Raw genomic sequence first — 23,155 nt, forward strand, 5'->3', positions numbered from 1 at the left:
AGGCCTGAAACGTCAGCCTCTCTGCTCCTATGATGCTGCTTGGCCTGCTGTGTTCATCCAGCCCTGCACCTTGTTGTCTCGGATTCTCCAGCATCTGCAGTTCCTACTATCTCTACTTTTCACATTTCATTTTTGTTTTTGCTAGATTACATGCATATTCCATTCTTCCTTTTCAATTTGTTCGTCACCCCAGTCTCAGCATTAAGCATCCTCAGGGTTGGCTCAGAGTCCTGTGCTCTGCCCTGAGATTGTGAAGTCTAGATTACACTGCAGCTCGGAGACAGATGGGACTTCCAGTTGTTTTATTTAACAACTGACTTAACAGTTGTATTGGGCTGAATGTAAATCAAGATGAGAAGATGGCTAACTCATCCACCCAAACACCATCAAGTGTCAGCTTCTGTTGCTTCTGATTCAATAATTAAAGTACCTGCCCTAACATTATTTACACCAAATGTACCACTCAACAGCAGGCCATTTGGCACTAAAGATCCATGCTGCTGCTTCTGCACCATATAAATGATTTCCACGTTATGTTTTCTAATCTTATCATAATCTTTTGCTCCTTTCTTGCACTCATGTTTATCCTGCTTCCCCTTAAATGTATCTATACCATTCACCTCCACCACCGCCTTTGGGAGTGAGCTTCACCATCTCCCCACTCTCTGGGGAAAGAAGATTCTCCTGAATTCCCAACTGGACGTACCCGCCTGTTCTGGTAATTAGTGTAAACCTCATCATGCTGGTTGTGTAAATCCTTTCCAACCTTTACTGCTGTAATGTTCTAAACAAAATCCAAAGACAACAAATAACATGCTCAGAGATAGTAGGAACTGCAGATGCTGGAGAATCTGAGATAACAAGGTGTAGAGCTGGATGAACACAGCAGGCCAAGCAGCAAGGCTGACGTTTCGGGCCTAGACCCTTCTTCAGAAAATGAAGGAGGGTCTAGGCCCGAAACGTCAGCCTTCCTGCTCCTCTGATGCTGCTTGGCCTGCTGTGTTCACCCAGCTCTACACCTGGTTATCTCAAATAACATGCTTACCTGTTCTAGGTCCTCTGGACACTAAGCCCAGCCTCTCCCGAGGACGTTGGTCACGAGACCGTGGGGGCTGTGCCTGCACTTCAGTTTTACCTTCTGCTCTTGGCTGCAATTAAAATTGGGAGAAAGGAAAGAAAAGAAAAGGAGTGAAGTTGCTACAGTGGCTTAATTCAACAAGTAACAAACCGTGAACATGTTTCATTCACAACGGCTTGTATTAGCAGCTTCCTGCCTAAAGCAAAAGCAGTCTTCCTCTTGTAATTGACTGACATTACTTTATCAAGGGTATGTACTAACATTAGCTAACAAAAATATCTATGCTTGCAGTTTTTAAAAAAGTTAATAGTTACCCAATCCAAATTGAAAAACAAACAGAATATCTAAGCTTTTCTTTTGAAGAAAAGCAAATTTGAATTAATTTTTATATATATATGCAAGTCCATTCACAGATTACCTGTGAGGCTGGTGCTTTAACAACATGGGGAGGAATTCCAGAGGAAGAAACTGTACCACTAGGAGGCAGATTTTTACTTGTCACTGAGGCCCAGGAGAAAGCCTGCAGAGAATGCAACACATACCTATGCTACTATCAAGAAATAAAGCATTCCCTCAAATATAAGAAAAGTTCCTGAGCCTTTAAATAGGGTATGATTGCAGTCTGGCACCTTATTGGTTCTAATTATATAGGGCAATTGCATTTAACATGTCTATTTCAATGGTGTTACAGTCAACTACTACTGAACTGCTACAACTTACCATTCAGTTTTAACCTTTAGTAACTATGATTTAATATAAATACCCAGTTAACTAACCAATCTATACAACTTGCATCATTTTGAAGCCCTGTCTGTATACTAAGTCTATGTTTTACACAAAACACTTTGGTTTATAAATTAGGGAATGATTTACAAAATAATGGTCAAGTTACACCTGCCACTAAGAGTTACCCACACAATGACTATGATTGACATTAACCTTGGGAGCCTCTTGTGCTTGAGAAACCGGTTCCACTGGGGCAGGAGAGGGAGCTTTCTCTTCCACCTCTTCAACATTCTTCTCTGGCAGCTCAGGTTCTGGTTTTACCTCCTCAGTTTTTGAGTCAGGTTCAGGTTCAGGCTCAGCAGCTGCCTCTTCCACCGTTTCCTCTACACCATTACTTTAAACAGATACAAAACAATGAAATCTAGACATACCTCAAGGCAGCATATCAAAGATCTATTTAGAAAGAGCCCAAAATAGTTCTGTACTTGTGCTTTCACTTAAGCAGTCAGAGCAGCATCAAATATATAAATATTGTCTGTAGGGTGCCATGCACAAAAATATTCAACAAAAATCAGTTTACATTGTGATAGTGATTGTAAGTTAGCACGAAGACTGAAAATATGATGTACAAGTTGTGAACAATTTGCAATATAGACAAATTGAAATGATAGTGCAAAATTATTTCTTTTAGTCAGATCACATTTAAGAGCAATATGTGCTGCCTGATTAACATATTACAAACATAATTAGAGACAGATGATAAATGCTGGCCTTTGCCATATTCAGCCATATCTTTTGAATGAATAAAATAACGCAGAGGAACTATATGATGCATAATGTGAGAGTGTTATACACTAGAATGATTCAGTGGGCCACAAATGTTTTAAGGAATGTTTTCAACATCCTGAATAATTTGTCATTTGGAAAAGAAATGGCTTACGCCGACCATTGATGCCAATTAACTCAAAGACTCCTTCAAAAGTTATCCTAAAAATTTAACCATTAGGAATAAACCATTCAACCTATATGCCTACTCGGTCACGACTGACCTCTTTGCTCAACTCCACTTTCAGGTCCACTCCCCTTATCATCAATTCCCTAGAAGGCCTGAAAACCTCCTTCAGCCTTAAACATACTCAACCACTGAAAATCCACCTGGGGTAGAGAAATCCAAATACTCACTGGCCTCCCAGAAAAAAACCCTTCATTCTAAACAATTGACTCCTTATGAAAGGTTGTGCCCTATAGCCACAAATTACTACAAAAAGGCTCGCACAGTTGGCATGAGCTACAAACACCCAAGAAGAATTTACACAAATCCAGCGGCAAGCCTTGAAAACAAACGACCTAGCTTTCATTAGGTTGTTTCAGGTCAATAATATTTCAGCAGAACTAACAGAAGGTTACAGACCTGAAACATTTACAGTGTTTCTCTCAATACAGATGCCGCTGGAACAGTTTTCCCTCAGCATTTTCTGTTTTTACTCAGATTCCCAGCATCTAATATTTTTTGTTGCTTTCAACTGTAGTCATTATTATTATAATAATGATTTGAGGCATGGTGACCCACAAGTTAAACCACCACCAGTCATCTCTCTCTAATAACAGAGTAGTCCTATGCTCCACTGCAACTGTGGTGATTTTACTTTTTACTGATTTGGGATTTACCTGACAGAGTGAGCCTCATAATACGTATTATTAGTATTTTCCTGCACAGGCTCAGGAGATAGCGGACGTTCTTCTGGTTCTTCCTCCAACTCCTCTTCAGATTCTGAAAAGTGCAAACTGACTTAAGGAGGAGATCAATTTATTGAGGCACTCATGTCAATACAGACAATAATAGCAAAACTTCTAAATGACTATGCTTTGAACACATTCAAACTTCACAAAAACTTGTGCACTGGTGAAGCACAAACAACCTTCAGAAGTTCCGTGGCTGCCAACATTACAAAAAAAAAGTTTATACAGGCTGGATTTCTTGGCAAGAGCCCACACGTGCAGCACCACAAAATGTATTGCGGTTCCATTGCTGTTCTGCTGAATTACACACTGCTGAGGAACACGGCCATGACCATGAGACAGAGATTGGGAGCCTTTAGGTTTGTGTGTCTTTAAAAAAAAGGGAAAGAGTCAAGAGGAAAGAAAAGGGTTAGAATGTGCAAAGGAGAGGAGCAAGTACATTGTAACAGGAACATTTTAATTATGCATGGGACGGATATGGCGGATACATACTGAAGTATCATAAAGTGGACAGGAAAAGGTAGAACATGCCTAGGGCTGGGACACTTGCTACAGGCACCCCAACATCACAACAATGGACACACACGCAGGTAGCAGATCTTCCATTAGCCAGATATAATGAACCCAGCAAGTTTATGAGACAAGTTAATCTCAGAAACTCGAACACAGCACAACAGCAATTGAAAGATATTACCAAGAAACACAAACCAGCTTCCTCTACTTCACCCCATCCTGTGATGAATAGCAGAAGCAGGAAAAGTTTATATCCTTATTCTTCGGGGACAAGCGTTTGGGGGTGTGGGGGCGGGGAGAGGAGTGTGCTGGTGGTGAGGGGAGGAGATGAGAGAGTGACAGTGAGAATGAGCGAGAGAAAATGGCATTGTTAAGAGGCAATTAGTGGTCAAGTCCTCAGCCTGGTGTGGCCAGTATGCAGACAGTGCTGCTACAGCTCATCACACATTGACTGGGAGGACTTTTATCCCTTTCTTTCAGGAGGAATCACTCTTTTCTTGGGTGCTTTATGATGCAATCCACCTATTCTGGGAGAACTAGTGGGGCTTGCGTGATGTACCAGATAAACCATATGTATGTAATGTATGGTCTACTCAGACACTGTTTGGGAACATCAGTGGCATTATAGAGAGGCACTATGTATAACAAAGGACTCCAATTTGCTTTTACAAAATGCCTCTAACTCTCAGGTCAATGCGCAGCCAAGTAAATATGGCAGTAACTTATACAACATCTATGTTCGGATCAAACCACCATCTGTGCGTAACGCAAATTAAACCGGCCCAAATTCTTCTAAAAATAAGTGAAGAAAATCCTGCAACTGATCTTCGACATGGGAATACTATAACATTGAATTACTGTCCATTTTTTGACATTAACCCATAAATATTTCAATCTACAGCTTAATCTCCGTTAGGCAATGCACATCCTTGGCTTATTACCTTCTTCCAATTCTGCATCGGAGTCAAAGACTTCATCCTGGTAGCGGAATATATCATTATGGACATAAAATTTGTTTGGAACAGAACCCTGAGTTTGTTTCGGGGGAAAAAGAAGGCAGCATGTTAATCTCAGCAAATATAACATTCTCGCATTGAATGATAATCATAAAGCTCAACACATACTACAACTATCCTTATGTGAATTCAAATTTAACTCTCTCATTAAGCATTCCTTCCCAAAAACTCGAAGAATGCACATGGCATTACCTATCAGCATGAAAGAAACCTCAACATTTTTTTTTAATCATTAATGCGATGAGAGCATCACTGGATAGGCAACATTTATTGCCCTAATGATATAAGAAAATTACAATCAAGATTTTCAATGCTCAAATTCACACAGCAGATCTATTCCAACAAAAAAACCCTGCACAGGCACAATGTAGTTATCAGTGAACAACACCAACATTTAAAAATATTTAGAACAGAGGAGTCATTGACATTGCTGGACTGAGGAAAAAGTCATTGAACAGGTACAGCATTTCAAAATCACCAGCCTGGAAACAATTCTAAGCCAGATTTTGGCTCTTGCCAGGTTTCAAAGACAAATAAATAGAACCTTCATTGAGTTAATAGGGGACATGAGGTCAGGTGACTAAGTAACAAGAAAGAATACACAATAGTGAAGAAACAACAGAACAAAAACAAAGTGCTTGAGAAAAATTGGTCTGGCAGCACCTGTCAAGAGAAAAACAGATTCAACATTTAGAATCCAGTGACCTTTCATCAGAACCAATGTTTGACACAATTTTAAATAATAAGTTAACTAAGGCCGATGAGTCATGACTGCACAATGGATTAAGTCAAGATGGGTCAGGTGAGGTCAAGAGCTATTTGCAGCATTGGGAATGACTGGCCCTCAAAGCTAATTAAACAGTCTAGCATGTCACCATGCCAATGCAAAATCTAGCTGAATTGTTCCAGTAGGTTTTTTTCTCACCCATTCATGAGAATGAGTCAGCAGATAGATAATTATTGGGGTTTTTGGACAACTCTGGTTTTGGGAATCCAAATTTGAGATAACATCTGTGTGTATTTCTCACCTCATCTCTCTCAAACCATACATTTGCTTGGACTGTGTCAATGAAGAACCAGGCAGACGTTCATTGCATATTCATTGTTTAACCCTTATATGCCATGTAATTGCAGTGGAACAAAAGATTTCCTGCCCTGTGATGGTTTAAAATTTTTAGCTCACTTTCGTTGTTTTATGTTTTATTTCATGTGGCTGTCACTGGCTGGGCCAACATCTGTTGCCCGTCCCTAGTTGCCCCCTTGAGAAGGTGGTAGTGAGCTGCCTTCTTGAACCGCTGCAGTCCATATGCTGTAGGTAGACACACAATACCCTTAGGGAGGGAATTCCAGGATTTTGACCCAGTGACACTGAAGGAACAGTGACATATTTCCAAGTTGGGATGGTTAGCAGCTTGGAGAGGAACTTGCAGGTGATGGTGTGCCTATGATCAGCTGCCCTTGTCCTTCTAGATGGATGTGGTTGTGAGTTTGGAAGGTGCTGTCTAAGGAGCCTTGATGAGTTTCTGCAGTGCATCCTGTAGGTAGTACACACTGCTGCCACAGCATGTTGGTGATGGACAGCGTGAATGTTTGCAGATGTAATGCCAATCAAATGAAACTGCTTTACCTTCATGAGTGTTGTGGAGTTGCACCCATCCAAGCAAGTTGTGAGTTTCCCATCACACTGCTGACTTGGGCCTTGTAGATGGTGGATTATAACAATACTACAGCAGAACAAGTATCAGGAGATTTTCTACTCTTTTGTTACTTCCATTTCCTGTGTCTTCAGCTTCTTTTCCTTATTTTCATCTCATTTAATTGTTTTATAATGTAATATCTTCAAGAACTGAAAACTGAAATCATAAACTCTGCCTACAATACCTCTAACTGTGCTTGGGAAGAGAGAAGAAGCCTTTCTTTCCATCGGCTAAAATAAATCAAAACTTATAGACGAACAACCTGTGAAATTCAATTGCCTAGTAGGACTATTCATTGTGCAGGTAGTAGGACCTGTGTTACATTACAATAGTCACTGCACCATTAAAGCCCTTTACAGACTTTCAAGCACTATGGGATGTTCTGATGCTGTGAAATGTGTCACAGAAATGCAAGTTATTTCTCCAGTTTGGTATTACATTAAAACTACTTTAAATGACAATAAAACGCTAGATCCCCACTGGAAGCAACATGTTGAATGTTAAGTATCTATTCTTTGGAATTCTCTAACCAGAGATACTGCGACTCTGTAATCAAGACAGAAATCAATAGATTTTTTGCACAAGACAGAAACAAAAGGATATGGGGCTAGAGTAGAACAGTGGTGTTGAGGTAGATCAACCACAATCTCATTGAATATGAAGAGCAAGCTCAAAGGGCCATACAATTTATTTCAGCTCCAATTCCTTCCTAATTCAAATGCAGAGGATTCTGAATCAATTTGCATTGCACGGTGACATAAACACGAAAACATAATCATTTACAAAGTTATAAACTTACCTCTGGTGCCAGCACAAAAGTCTGCATGAACTTCCTCATTGGTTGCCCACTGTTAGACAACTCGCCCATCACTTGTACAACCACCCCGTCACTCAGTGTCGCATGTGCATCTACGTGGCGAATCTTTGTGTGGCAATCACTAAACTGCAGGGACATGACCTTCTTGTGGATCTCCTACACATCAAGCACAATTTAGAATTGACAATGTATTATAACATTTAAAAATCTGATAACTACTTTGTTCTAAATTGTGATCTGAAAGGAATTTAATGTCTAGACTTATAGATAAAAATGTTCAAACAAGTTTTAAAAAAGGCAATGCAGGTCTAATGTGAGCGTGGAGATTTTGGGGCAAACAGTATGCATTGTCCACTTTGATGATATAGTGTGCCCACAACATTCATCTTCATTAAGGTTCAGCCTAGATAAGTGATGGAATGTTTAGGCAGAGAGATCTCTGCCATCAGGGTCCTGCTTGTAGAAAATTGAGAGCATCCAGACCAGACAAGAATGCGGTGGCTCAAATAAACTGGATTCAGGAAACCAGCTAACCATATTTTCACAGAAGTAGGAAGTTTGGAGTACAACAATCAAATGTAAATTGGGGGGGTGGGAATAAGAGGTGGAACTCGGGAAGAAATCAACATGCAACAATTTATGCATATTAGTGACTTGTTTCTGAGCTGTACTAACTCCATGTGAATCTAATTTAGAACAATGGGCACTTCTATGCCAAGAGCCAGTGAATTATGGGAATGGGCAATTCAAGCCGTGTCTAGTGTGAAGTCTTGCACCCCAAAATTCCAACTCTTGCTACCACGCAAAAACTTAGGGGGGTGAAAATCTTTATTTGAAATGAAACAGGATATAAATGTGAGGTGAAAGAAGAAATCAACTAGACTCTAGCATTCCCGGGTTTGGGGAAGGGAGCAGAAATTGTCTTGGTTTCTGAGTGTTAATCATTGTTCGGCAACTGCTGCTGTAAGGCCAAGGATGTTTGGAGGGAAATGGAACAACAGTTTGATTTGGAGTTAAACTAATGACAGAGTGAAGAACCTGTCTGTTTTGCCTTGGAAGGCACAATTACTGTGTGTGGTAAACAGACAATACTAAAATCAGAGAAAAGCTATTCCAATACCACTCTCTTCCAAGTAACATATCACATTTTGATGTTAATAATAAACCATTTAGTTTGCAAGAAAAAATTCAGAGGTACTCACAGCTTGGCCATAAACTGCTTCTGCTGGCTTCCCATTGCCATCCAATCCACCATGAACATAAGAGGAGGTCCTACCATAAAACCTGGAGACAAATGTCACAAGCAAAACTGACCATTAATAAATAATTTTGGAAAGATTTATTCCCGGAATGTTTACCAGCAACACTTGGTATTTCAACATTTAAAAAAACACAAAAAAATTAGCCATAGTTGAAATATGTATCTTGTCAATGTTGTCATGCAATATATTCAAACAACACAATGAGAAGTTAGCCCATTATTGACAGACCAAGCACTGGGGATAGAATTTACATCTGCTAAAGGTTACATAGAATGCATAAGTACTCACTACCTTTGATGACGGTAGAAGTGGAGACAATGAATGATTTCAAAAGGAAACTGAGTGGGCTGCCAAGGGAAATAAAGCTGTGCGGCCACAGCAATACAGTGAGATTTGACTGATCAGATTATGTACAGTGTTGTTGGTGTTCAGCTCGTTGAGTACACATTCACCTTCTGTGCCATCATGACTCAGTGACAAGGAGATCCAGCATTGGACATTCTTAACAACACACAGAAGCCTCTCCAAATACCAACATAAATAAATGAAAAAGAAAAATTGAAGCATTCCTCCATGAACGCTCCCAAATACTATATGTATGGATCAAAGACAAAACAGCATTTTACTCTGGGGGGTGAATCAAAGCATTTCAACCAATTTGATTACAATTTTCATATTTAAATAATTATGCTTTTGAACTTTACCTATAGTTAATAATAGCATTGCAGCTTGGTATTATAAATTTCAAGTTCAGATAAATGGAGAGGGTCATATGACCTACGCTGGAGTCTGCTTGACAATAAATTTGGGTGGTTTAACCATTAAATATCAAAGGTTGGGTCAGACTGTTTCAGTGAGATGCAAATGCTGGGTTAAACCACTTGCTGGTTCTCAGTTCACAAGAAGACCCTAATCTCCTAAAACCTAGAAAGGAGTTGTTAATACTAAGATTGAAACTGGTGCGCAGGAACCTGTCCCTTTGCTTCTAAGTTGAAAAGTTGTTGGGATCAGCTGATTAGCATTTCTACTCCGGAATGAAGTTAATGGATTTCCATTGCCCAAGAAAAGAAAGAGCAGCCCATTTTGAGATAGTGTTGCAGGTGTTTCTAAAAACTAAGAAATATTACAGAGTGAGGCAGTTACAGTGGTCTGCAACCAATTCAGAGCAGTGTTATGATAAATGTAAGAAAGTCCTGTGTATTAAACAGAGAAAATGCAGACCCTATTGCCCACCATGTGGAATGAGGATGGGAGCTTGCTCTCAGTTTGAAGACAGAGCTCATTAAGAATTGAATGAAGACTGGAGGGTAGATCTGGCTGAAGCTAGAGGGAGCATTCCCAGAAAAATGTCCAGAGTGAAAGACAGTATCGTGAAAGAGAAAAAAAATACAAGTAAGAATCTTAGGAGCTGCAAAATATTTTCGATTGTTTCCAGAAGAAAGGTTAATCTGTTTCAGCGTCTAACATGACAATGAGGTTTTTGGTTGACAAAAGTAGAAGAAATGGGCAAATAACAAAGAACTGTGGGTGCGGGAAATCTGAAACAAAAACAAATTGCAGGGGAAACTCAGCAGGTCTGGCAGCATCTGGGGAGAGAAACAGTTAATGTTTCAGGTTCAGTGACCCCACTTCAATACTAAGAAAGGGTCAAATTCTATTTGGCTCTTTAAGGTGAAGTTAACCAGTTTAGTTAGTGTTCGGTTTATTTGAGTCACAGTAAACGTTTTAAATAACAAAAACTTGTCATGCGTCTTTCTTTCAGCTGTTGGTTCAAATTTCTTTTTTTAAAAGTAACGAGTCTATCAAGAGATCGCAACAATTAGAGCGGAAACTGATCAACTCCAGGTTTTTGATACAGCCTGCTTTAATGAAGAATCTCCCAAACCAATCTGGATAAACAATTCACACAACAGCCACTATCAAGAATAACAAAAAAAAAAGTTAAAACTCACGCTCATACTCAAATATATTACAGGTTTATAAAAACTAGTTGCAGGTTTAAATGTGATCTATATGCTGGACTCATTTAACTTTTGATTTAAGACAATGATTGTGCAACTTTATATTGCCAAGTAGGAATAACTTCTTGATAATTCCATTAAACTCCATCACCCATCTCAAACAGGATAGCCATACTAGAAAGGATGCACAGAAAAGGAATACAATTCCAGGACTTAATAAAGGACTAAGGAAGTTAGGAGGGAAGGGAGGATTTCAATTCCCGGAACAAATCTTCACCCAGTGAGCTTATCTTGCTTGATTTTAATTGAATACATAGTTGAGGGGTAGCGTAGAACTCCATTCTTGTTCAAAAAAGACATTTTGTTGAAGTTTTTTCTCTTGCACTTGTCAGAATATTTGCAAGAATTGCCAATGTATGGGAGATCATCACCTTATACTGATTAAAAACCAAAAGAACTGCAGATGCTGTAAATCAGATACAAAAACAGAAGTTGCTGGAAAAGCTCACCAGGTCTGGCAGCATCTGTGAAGAGAAATCAGAGTTAACGTTTCGGGTCCAGTGAGCCTTCCTCAGAAATTCATACTGTTTGGTGTATTGTTGCAAATTTTCATGAATGAAAGAGGAGAAGCCTCCATAAAATGTGCCTTTTTTAACAATGCATAGATACAATATCCATTTGTCTGTCACTAAAACATTGGAACAGAAGTATGCCATTCAGCCCATCAAGTCTGCTTTGCCATTCAATGAGACCAGAGCTGATCTATAATCCTCAACTCCAATTCAACCAACTCCTGGCAGCAAATCTGAAGTTTCTTCCTGCACCTCAACTTTGATCAGTTTTATTTGATTTTTGCGCAAGAATCACAGTCCCAGAACAAATCCTTGTGGATGAGCAGATGTAGCTCATGAGTAGGATATATGCATTTCAATTTGCAAGCGCTTCCCCAAGTTTTGCAAGTCAAATGTACCTAAATGTCAGCATTCTGATAGATGTTCAAAACTGAAACAATGGTCAGTGTGGAGGCAGGAAAGGTGAAAAGCAGCAAGTCACTGGTCTGTAGGACCAGAACTTTGCTCAATCAAGGTTCTGATGAACACCTACTGTATATCAGAAACAGCCTGGTTTACAATCAATGCCAATACACCCCTCAGCTCACTTTTAGTAGAAAATAGGATACTTGGAGCAACTCCACCTCTTTCTACCAGTAAAACTGGTAATCAAATGTACAAATTAGATCATGGTTGATCTGGTTATTTCACATTTCAGCCCCCCACCCCCACTGCTTATCAAGAATCCAACACACAGTGGGTGCTGGAAATCTGAAATAAAAGCACTCAACTTTTCGGCAAGAGCATTCCAAAGACTCATGGTTTGCTGAGAAAAAGATTTGCCTCACCGATCTTAAATGGTGACCTCTGGTTTTTAAAATAGTGGGAGCTAGTTCTACATTCTCCAAGAAATATCCTCTCCACATCCACCGTGTCAAGTGGCCTCTTCTCTCCTAAACTTCAACAGATACAAGCCTACCCTGTCCAACCTTTCCTTATAAAATAACTACCCTTTCCAGGGATTAGTCCGGTAAATATTCTATCAACTCCTTCCAAATCATTTCCATCCTTTTTTAAAGGAAGGATACCAATAGTGTGCATAGTACATCAGATATGATCTCACCAATGTCAGGTGTAACTAAAGCATAACTTCTTCAGCATTGCATTAGATTTCCCCACACAGTAAACAAGAACACTCTAATAAAAATAGTTGTTTGTCAGTAAATAACTTGAGCATTGCTCAAAAAAAAGACATTTGGTCTAGCGTCTTGTCTAGTATTGGTATTTCTCATGAATTGTCCTGTGTGCAAGAATGGAAAGCTTTGACAAAATGTGCCTTTTTTCAGCAATACTCAACATCCTCTCAACATTCCTGATTACTTGTGGTTGGCCTACAGACAGGCAGTAATACCGAACTAGATTCTATAATATTCTAAAATATTCTAAACTAAATTTCAGGCCAAGTTATAAAATTTAACACTTCCATTAAAAACTAATAATGAGAAGACGATCACATCAGCAAATTATGTTTAACGATGTTTACAAGCGGCATTTACAACATGACTATTTTTAGCAAAGCAAATTGAATCCTCCCATGCTTGTAACCTCGACTCAGCAAAATGATAGCTGAGAACAGAGTCAACTCAGACTGAGACTACTCAAGTACAACAGTCTGGTATCACAGCTTAAACGACCAACAGGTAATATTAGCTTCAACTATCACTAACAGCATGAAATTCAGATGATGGAAGGGACAGATGAGTCACAGAACATGGAAACAGGCCATTTAGTCCAAATTTGTGCAGGCTGACCATGGTACCCACTCACCTAGATCCAACTGCCCGCATTTGGTCCATATCCCTCTAAACCCTTCTCATCCATGCACCTATCCAAATGTTCTTTAAACGTTGCTACTGTACCCACCTCAACCACTTTCTCTGGCCGCCCATTCCATTTACCCACGACTCTCTGTGTGAAGAAGTTGCCCCTCAGGTCCTCCTTAAATCTTTCCTCTCTCACCTTAAATGTATGCCCTCTGGTTTTCAATTCCCCATCCCTGGGCAAAAGACTACATGCATTCATCCTATCTATGCCCCTCATGATTTTATACACCTCAATAAGGTCACCCCGCTCATTCTCCTATATTCCAAGGAATAAAATCCTTTCCTGGCCAACCTCTCCCTATAACTCAGGCCTATTAGTTCTTGCAACATCCTCCTAAGTCTTCTTTGCACACTTTCCACTTTTACTATGTCTTTCGTATGACAGGGTAACCAAAACTATACACAATACTCCAAGCACAGCCTCACTAACAACTTATACAACTGTAACATAATGTCCCAACTCCCACACTCAGTGCCTCAACCGATGAAGGCCAGCATGCTAAAGCCTTGTTCACCACCCTGTCCACCTGTGACACCGCTTTCAGCGAACTATGTACTTGTACTCCTAGGTCCTTCTCTGTTCCACAACACTCCTCAGGACCTTACCATTTACTGTATAAGTCCTACCTTGGTTTGACTTTCCAAAGTGCGACACCTCACACTTATCTGTATTGAATTGCATTTGCCAATCCTCAGCTCACTTCCCCATCTGATCAAGATCCCTCTGTAATCTTTGATAACCTTCCTCACTATCAACGATACCTCCTAATTTTGTATTATCTGCAAACTTACTAATCATGCCTGTACATTCACATCCAGATCATTTATGTAAATAACAAATAACAAAGGTCTCAGCACAGACCCCTGTGGGACACCACTAGTCACAGGCCTCCAGTCCCAGAAACAACCTTCAACCATCACCCTCTGTTTCCTACCATCAAGCTAATTTTGAATCCAATTAGCCAGCTCTCCCTGGATCCCATGCGACCTAACTTTCATTACTAGCCTGTGTGCGGGACTTTGTCAAATGCTTTACTAAAGTTCACATAGACAACATCCACTGCCCTCATCTATTGTCCTGGTTACCTCTTTGAAAAATTTGTCAGACATGACTTCCCGCGCATAAATCCATGCTGACTATTCCTAATCAGACCTTGACTATCCAAATGTTTGTTGATCCTGTCCCTCAGTGTCCTCTCCAATAATTTGCCTATCACTGATGTCAGGCTCACTGGCCTGTAGTTCCCTGGCTTGTCTTTGCTACCTTTCTTAAACAATGGAACAACATTAGCCACCCTCCAGGCTTCCAGAACTTCACCAGTGGCTGAAGATGAAGCAAAAATCTCTGCAAGGGTCTCTGCAATTTCTTCCTTGGCATCCCACAACATCAGAGGATGGACTTATTCAGGGACATAATAACAACAGAAATACATTCTTCGACAGTATTTTTCTAAATAGACTCCAGATTTGTTTTATGCGCTTTGGAACCTTTAATATCTCATCTGAATAAACAAGGTATCTGCATAAATGTCGCTTGACTGTATACATCAAGTCGCAGTTGAACTTACACAGCAAGCTGTGAAAATCTAGAATGCACTGACTTAAAGGGCAGTGGATGCAAGTTCAAAAAACTTTCAAAGGGGGAGTTAAATAAATGTTTGAAAAAGAAAAAATGCAGGATTTTGGGGAAATGGCAAAGGCAGCAAGCATAGCTGGAGATCTCTTGCAAAGAACTATCACGGCGTGAAATGCCTCTCTCTCCACACTGATTATTTTTTGTGATTCTATTGGGATTTGCTAACTTTAACAATGTTAAAGAGCTGTGTCACCTATAAAACGTCAACGACTATGGGGGTGGTTTCATTTAACATCTTAAAGTGCTGAGCTTAACAATACTCCGATTTCCAGGTCTTAGCAGCGTGCTAATGACATATGATGAAAGGTCAAAGCCAAATAGCAAGAGTAAATTTTACTTTACCCAGAGTGGAAGCTGCCAACTTCTTTGAACAGGACCTCTCCCAGAAATAAAATTGCTCAACCCTGAAAACCATCAGTGTCCACTGGTTTAAACATAAACCATGTCTACAGCCCTTAGTTGAATCTTGTAGAAGGAAGCCATTCAGTTTATCATACCTGTGTTAGCATTTGGAGTTTAAATTTAGACATAGAATCACCAGTTACAATACAGATTCAAATTATAATTTAGTCCCACCAACACTTTCCTGTTTGGTACCTGACAATTACCTCTTCTGCTGGAAGGGGTACATTTCAACAATATGGTGCACAATCAGACAAGATTAACCTTCAAAGGAATTAACAAACAGCAAAGACCAGCACTAATCAAAGCTCATGACTTTTTCCTTGAGGAAACCTGGAAAGAACAGTCCAGTCTCAATAGTGGCAGAAGGAAATGGAGACGTCACAGCAAGTCCAAAAGACTTAGACGGAAGATGACTGGAACTGATTTGACATATTTGTCAGATAAATCTGAGTAGGCTTGGCTTTGTCTCCTACGACAAGGCAGAGGGTGACCTGGTAAAGGTCTTTAAGCTAATGCATAAATGTAATAGGATAAGAGTGAAAAAATGTTTCTGCTTGAGGTTATAAATGTAAGATAGCAAATAAATCTAATATGCATTTCAGAAAAAACTGATTCACACCAACACTCAAAATAAACTTGCTACTACAGTGCGTGCTTGACATTAAAAGAATAGATGCATTTTTTTTATTCATTTACAGGGCGTGGACATTGCTGCCTGGGCCCAGCATTTATTTCCCGTCCCTAGTTGCCCCCTTGAGAAGGTGGAGGTGAGCCGTCTTCTTGAATCGCTGTAGTCCACGTGCTGTAGGTAGACCCACAATGCCCTTAGGGAGGGAATTGCAGGATTTCTAAAATATTTGTTCGTGGGATATGAGCATCTATCACCCATCACCCAGACATCAACCATTGCCCAAAGGAAATTTGGTAGAAGTTTCAAAATCATGCCAGTTTGGACAGGGTGGTTAGGGAGAAACTATTCCAGATCAAACAACTGAAAGCCGGAGGGCACATTTTTAAAGTGTTTTGGCAAAGAAGCAAATGTGAGGTTTAAAACTGCAACCAGTAGTTAAGGTCAAGAATGCACTGCCTGAGAGTTTGGAGGCAGGTAGGTACCAATGAAGCATTCAAGAGGGTACTGGATGATTATTTAAATAAAAACAATGTGGAGAGTTCCAGGAAAAAGGCAGGAGATTGGCACAAAGATAAAATGTCAGACAGTCAGCGCTGGAATGATGGGCCAAATAGCCCATTCCTGCACAGTTCACTGTTAAAATTCTTAGATTCTGTAATTGCACTGAACACTGCAATCAAATATCTCCACTTCTGACCTTATGATGGAGGGAAGGTCATTGGTGAAGCAGCTGAAGGTGTTTGGGCCTAGGTCACTACCCTGAGGAACTCCTGCAGAGATGTCCTGGAGCTGAGATGACAGACCTCCAACAACCACGACCATCTTCCTATGTGTCAGGTATGACTCCAAACAATGGAGAGATTTCCCGGATTTCCATTGACACCAGTGTTACTAGAGTTCCTTGATGCCACACTCGGTTGAATGCAACATTGATATCAAGGGCTGTCACTCTCACCTCATCCTCTGGAATTCAGCTCTTGTGTCCATGTTTGAGCCAAGGCTGTAATGAGGTCAGGAGCTGAGTGGCCCCTGTAGAACCTAAACCAGGCATCAATGAGCAGTTATTCCTTTGATAGCACTGTTGATGACACCTTCCATCACTTTACTGATGATCGAGTGCAGACTGATGAGGCAGTAATTGGCCGGGTTGGATTTGTTGTGCTTTCTGTGTACAGGACAGACCTGGGCAATTTTCCACATTGTTGCATAGATATCAGTGTTGTAATGTACTGGAACAGCTTGGCTAGGGGTGCAGCTAGTTCAGGAGCACAAGTCTTCAGTACTATTGCCTGAATGTTGTCAGGGCCCAGAGTCTTTGCAGTATCCAATGCCCTTAGCCATCTCTTGATATCACATGGAGGGAAATGGCTGAAGACTGATATCTGTGATGCTGGGTATCTCTGTAAGAGATTGAGATGGGTCATCCACTTGGCACTTCTGGCTGAATACTACAACCTTTTATTTTGTATTGATGACCTGCGCTACCTCATCATTAAGAACAGGAGGCCAAAGTACTTGTTGTTTAAGTGCTCTCCAACATTTATGACTGGATGTATCAGGACTGCAGAGCTGTGGAATCTTTTGAATCTGTCTATCACTTGCTGTTTCTGTTTGGAATGCAGTTTGTCCTCCATTGTAGCTTCAATAGGTTGGCACCTCATTTTTGGGTTTGACTAATGCCACTCCTGCACTCTTCATTGAACCTGGGCTTACCTCCCAGTTTGGTGGTAATGGTAGAGCTTGAGACATTCCAGCCACACACGTGCATTTCTGCTTCTAGTGATATCCACAGCGCCTCATGGATATCCAGTTTTAATTTGCTACTTCAATTTGAAGTTTGTAACATTTAACATGTTGGCAATGCCATAAAGCATGATGGACTTGGTGATGAACTTTGAAGTGCCCGATGCTGAGTGCATTGTTGCCTTACTGTGTCCAACATAGTGGAGACTGATCATCAGCCAAAGGGGTGATAAAGTGGTAATCAGCAGGAAGCTTTTTGCTCATGTCTGACCTGATGCCATGAGAATTCATGAAGTTCGGAGTCAATGTTGACCAATGTTGTACACAGCTGTGCTGCCACCTCTGGTGGGTCAGGACATATCCAGAAAGGGTGGTGGTTTCTAAGACATTATCTTTAAGGTAGGACTCTGTGAGTAGGACTATGGCAGACTGTTGCTTGACTATTTTGGCACTTGCTCCCAGATGTTAGTAAGGAGATCTCTGCAAAGTACAAGTCTGTTTTTTCCATTGTCATTTCCAGTGCCAACGTCCATGCCGAGTGGTTCTTTTCTTTAGATTTCGTAGCGATTTGGTGCAACTGAGCAGCTTGCTAGTGCATTAAGGCTCAATCACATCACTATGGGTCTGGGCTCACATATTGGCCAAGTCAGGTTAGGAAAGGAAATCTGCCATGCTTAAGGACATTAGTTAAGATCAGGTTCTAGAAAGTGATCTATGTGGAAACACAAAACTTCCATTACGAAAAACACAACAACTGAGAGAACTGCTCGAGGGAATGGAGACTGTAATCAATAAAGGTCACTGAGACATTAAGCCATGAAACAGCCGATAGGATCAGCTATGTGTAAGAGGTCACCGTCACATCACAACATGACTGAACAGCTGTATGAGAAGTGGTGATCCACTATTCTACCAACGGGCTTTTCAGCACACTCTGCAGCTACCTCCCCTCGACACTAGGTCAAAATCTGCACGGCTGACAGGCACCTGATCATGTTCATTCAAACCAGATATTCTTTTTGCAATAAGAGCAGGGCATATTACATAACAAACTGCCCATTCAACAGACACTTGTGCATACAGCTAGTGTGTACTAAGGATCGGTCTCGGCTAGGACAATGGAATCAATTTGTATAAAGTTACCCCTCAGCCTCTGACGCTCCAGAAGCCGTCTGCCCTGAATAATAAGGGAACCTTAGGAAATTCACCAAAATATATGGTAGAAAGGCCGATGCGCTCCCGATGAGGCCAACAGAGAAAGAGGAGGTAAGTACCGCTATCAAGGGGATCAACAAAATGAGGGCCAAATGGAATAAGGTTGAAGGATGCTCAGCACATTCACAATGGAGACACTGCATGGCTTTCCCAACTCTTCTGTCTGTGGCTAACATCAACACCATTACAGTACCCCTCAAAGAGTCAAATTGTCCTCATCACCAACACCAAGCTGTCAGCTGCCTGGAAGGCATCAACACTGGCACCCTCACATTAGGCACCAAGCTTCTCTGCCTGTTCACAAAACTCATAACGAAACAACGAGGCAAGCCAATTACAAGCACTTCTAGGAAGAGAAGGCCCCTAGCATCAATTCCCAACTGTAATGAAAGCATTACCATATTTGAGAAAATCATGAGAAGTAAAACACAATCAAAAGGACATCACAGGTATCTTTGTCAATCTTGCAAGAATTTGACTGCATTGGACACAAACCACTCTTGAAAAGCATTATTTGGAGTGAGTCCTCACGGCACTGGTCAAAGATCTGTGCTCAAAAAACACCATGTTGATGAAAGGCCACCCTAAAAAATATAAAGGGCTCAACAAAGCAAGGTGACTCTGTCACACCGATATTATTGAACATTGCGCTGGACTCACTGGTGTGCTCCCTGGAGGGGACAAACTCAGGAGTGTCCATCCTCTTATTTTGGCCTTCACAGGGGACATGGTGATCCCAGCAACTTGCAAGCCAGGATGGAGTGAAACTTTAAATTGCTTCAGTCATTTTGTGACAATGGAAGACTGACTGTTTTCTAAAAGGCTTTTTCTTGACCTATAACTTTTGCAGACTGTTCTCTACAATCATGACAAAACCTGGAATTTAAGGTTGAATCTGCACCCTATGTCCCCAGCGAAAACCCGAGATATCTGGGAGCTCACACAGATCTCTGGGCAGGCTTGGCAGACGGTGACTGGGAAGAGAAGCTCAAGGCTTGGGTGACCTACATAAGGGCAGCTGCTCTCCATCCAGCATGGAGCATTTGGACCTGTTCTCACCTACGTTAACCAAAGTTTGGGTAAGGACAGCAGATTTCCTTTCTTAAGGGCATGTCTGAACCAGATGGGATTTTGTAATAATCTGCAGTGGCTCCATCATTGTCATTAGGCTTGCTTTTGAATGCTGGGTTTCAGTTTTATTAAATTCAAATTTTACCATCTGCCAGACTGGGATTGAAACCCATGTCCCAGATCATTAACCTGGGGCTCTAGATTACTACTTAACCCAGTGACAGCACCATCACACCACAAAAGGGAAGCTAGGTAGCCACATTGGAGAGAGGGAAACAGAAAGATATGTCAATGCTGGGATAACAAACACTTGCTATGTTGATCAAAGTCCCCAGTGTGATAAATGTAGTAAGGGCGTGGAATGCCCTGCCTGCAAAAATAGTAAACTCGCCCACTTTAAGGGCATTTAAATGGTCATTGGATAAACATATGGATGATAATGGAATAGTTTAGGTTAGATGGGCTTCAGATTGGTTTCACAGGTCGGCGCAACATCGAGGGCCGAAGGGCCTGTACTGCGCTGTAATGTTCTATGTTCTATATTCTATGGGAAGTTACTGAGAGCATTGAAGTCCCTGTCAGACCCAATGGGAAGTGCTGCTTTGTAGTCAGGGTTAGGGTGGGACCGAAGAGGCAGTCAGTTTGATATAGAAATTTTTTGAAGGACTTTCACTTAAGAACAATGGTTAAATCTATACAAAAATTACCTGTGCAAGAAGTCTGGTGCCTTGTTCAGCAAAGTGTAGTACTGCCTCACAAACTCCCGCCCTACAAGCAGGGGACTTGGCTTCTCCATCACCATTTCTTTGGTACACAATGTTGCTTGCTGAAGGAGAATGGGAAGGAGTGTTAGTTATTTACTCTGTTAGATAAACGCTAGTATCAAATAAGCATAAATAATCACCACTACATTCTCCCACTCTCATCTGACGACCAGCCCAAAAAGACATTAGAAATGAAGTAAGCGTGCAAGTACGATACAAATGTCTAATTTGTATCATGTAAACCGTGAAATGGGAACACAAATGTCACAACTATGCAGCCCCCAGCAACACTGCAATTGTCTTAAAGGGCAAATCTAAATTTGATACCTTTTGAATTCAAAATGATCTAATCTGAATTAATGAACAATGTGGTACTGCGGTCATACACAGGTTTGAATCATTTCAATTATGAAACTTTGAATTATAAGTCCACTGAGCTAAATATCCTACACATTGGATTTTAGCAACAACTTTTCTCACACTTTATTCCAACATCTTCCATGACTTCAGTCCATAAAGATAGCTTTTTGACAACATGGCAACAAGCACTGTCAAAATGAAATGATGCAAGGGGAAAGCAGATTATGTCAACTGAACCATAGAGCAGGACATTAATTTGGAATGTGTCCACATACGTGAAGAATATATGTACAGGAATATGCTTGCTTTTTACCTCCTTACTAACAACACACCAAGAGGGTGCATATCTGTGATCTCATTCTCAGTTAGTGAAGTCTGGATCTTAAAGCTAGGGTTTACAATACAGTCTCAGAAAACAGTTAGTAAACTTGAACAAAATGTGGTCAACTCATTGGGTGTCTTGGTCAGACATGTTACCCAATCACTTTGAAATAAGTTGCAATATTTAAATTATTTTAATCTGATTATTTTTGTGGCGAGTAGGGTTGAGCATAGCTCCATTACTTCAGCAAATAAATTTGCCATTGTTTATAAATTTATGAAAATAATAACATCACTTTAAGAGCTGTTTTTTTGTTTGCATTCGCTGAATTTCTAACCCAATGAAAAAGATGGCTCTGTAGTTACAGCTAACCAACCGGATAGCAAATAAATACTGCTGTGACTGAGGGAGAAGTGACTACCTCAGCGTTAGCAGTCTGAAGGATATAAGCATTCAATATTTGTGTTGCATTGTAAATGTAGTAAAACATTTACATACAGTGCAAAGGAGCTTATTCAGATAAAAAACTGATCAAAAAGAGGAATTTTTTTTTTCCTGGATATACCATCCAAGGAAATGCAATGCTGTTTCACACTGATCTCCCACACAACTTTTGTTTCATAAGAACTAGGTGCAGGAGTAGGCCATTTAGCCTCTCAAGCCTGTTCCGCCAATCAATACAATCATGGCTGATCTCATCTTGGCCTTCACTTCCCTGCCCGCTCCATGTAACCCTTTGACCCATTACTAATCAAAAATCTGTACATCTCTTCAAAACTATTCAGTGCCCTGGTGTCCACCTCACTCTGGAGTAGTGAGTTCCACAAATTGACAGCTCTTTGGAGAAGTAATTTCTCATCTGTTTTAAATTTGCCACCCTTTATTGTCAAAACTATGAACTCTCATTCTCCAATGCACCACAACATCCGCTCTGTCTACTTTGTCAACCCACTTTAGCATCTTGTAAACCTCAATTAGATCATCTCTCATTCTTCTAAACTGTAGCGAGTATCGGCCTAAACTGCTCAATCTCTCTTCATAGAACAAACCCCTCATTTTTGGAATTAATATGGTGAACCTCCTACGAACTGCCTCTAATGAAACTACATCCTTCAAAGTATATAAAGAATCAAACATTACGCAAGGCGCCATCTTCCTTTAGGAGTTCTCCAATTAATTACATTTCGGTATTCTTTCCTTATGGCCTGATGATTTTTTTTTGTTCCCTTTCCATGCCTCCGTCAAAGCTTGTAAAGCAAATTGTTGTAATTATACCAGCCTCCACCACTTCCTCTGGCAGCTCATGGCAAATGGGATTAGATTAATTTAGGAAACTTGGTCAGCACGGACGAATTGGACCGAAGGGTCTGTTTCCATGCTGTATATCTCAATGACTCTATGAACGTACGAAATAGGAGGCGGCCACTCAGCCTCTCAAGAGGATTGTGGCTAATCTGGTGACTCCACATTCCTGCCTAAACCTAAAAACCTTTTACTCCTTGCTTATCCACCTCTGCCTTAAAAGTATTCAAAGACTGTTTCCACCACCACCATTTCAGGAAGGGAGTTACTCAGAGTTTCACCTTGTCTGTTTTAAACAAGCAGCTCTTGATTTTTAATCTAGTTCAGGATACTCCCAGAAAAGGAAACATCCTTTCCACATACAACCTGCCAAGACCGCTTGGAATCTCATACTTTCAATCAGGTTGCCTTTTATACTATTCTTTTTTAGTCTGGAAGAATGGAGAGTGTGGGGGGGGGGGG

At 40.6% G+C, this 23,155-nt stretch overlaps 1 protein-coding gene across 2 annotated transcripts in view; it reads right to left on the minus strand.

Annotated features, from left to right (window-relative positions):
* g3bp2a (G3BP stress granule assembly factor 2a) overlaps positions 1-20,821 on the minus strand; it is a 26,422-nt gene extending 5,601 nt beyond the window's left edge. The window contains exons 1-8 of one of the 2 annotated variants that reach the window (XM_020524303.2): positions 20,653-20,821; positions 8,790-8,871; positions 7,570-7,743; positions 4,999-5,086; positions 3,473-3,575; positions 2,018-2,198; positions 1,497-1,598; positions 1,046-1,148 (exon numbers count right to left, since the gene is read on the minus strand). In XM_020524303.2, the coding sequence (XP_020379892.1) occupies positions 1,046-1,148; positions 1,497-1,598; positions 2,018-2,198; positions 3,473-3,575; positions 4,999-5,086; positions 7,570-7,743; positions 8,790-8,871; positions 20,653-20,747 (928 nt within the window). In that variant the 5' untranslated portion in view covers positions 20,748-20,821. The remainder of the gene's footprint in view (positions 1-1,045; positions 1,149-1,496; positions 1,599-2,017; positions 2,199-3,472; positions 3,576-4,998; positions 5,087-7,569; positions 7,744-8,789; positions 8,872-20,652) is intronic. The other variant, XM_020524304.2, reaches the window with a different exon arrangement.
* Positions 20,822-23,155: the final 2,334 nt, after the last annotated feature.

Source organism: Rhincodon typus, chromosome 1 (genome assembly GCF_021869965.1).
Source record: "Rhincodon typus isolate 14 chromosome 1, sRhiTyp1.1, whole genome shotgun sequence".
NCBI lineage: Eukaryota > Metazoa > Chordata > Chondrichthyes > Orectolobiformes > Rhincodontidae > Rhincodon > Rhincodon typus.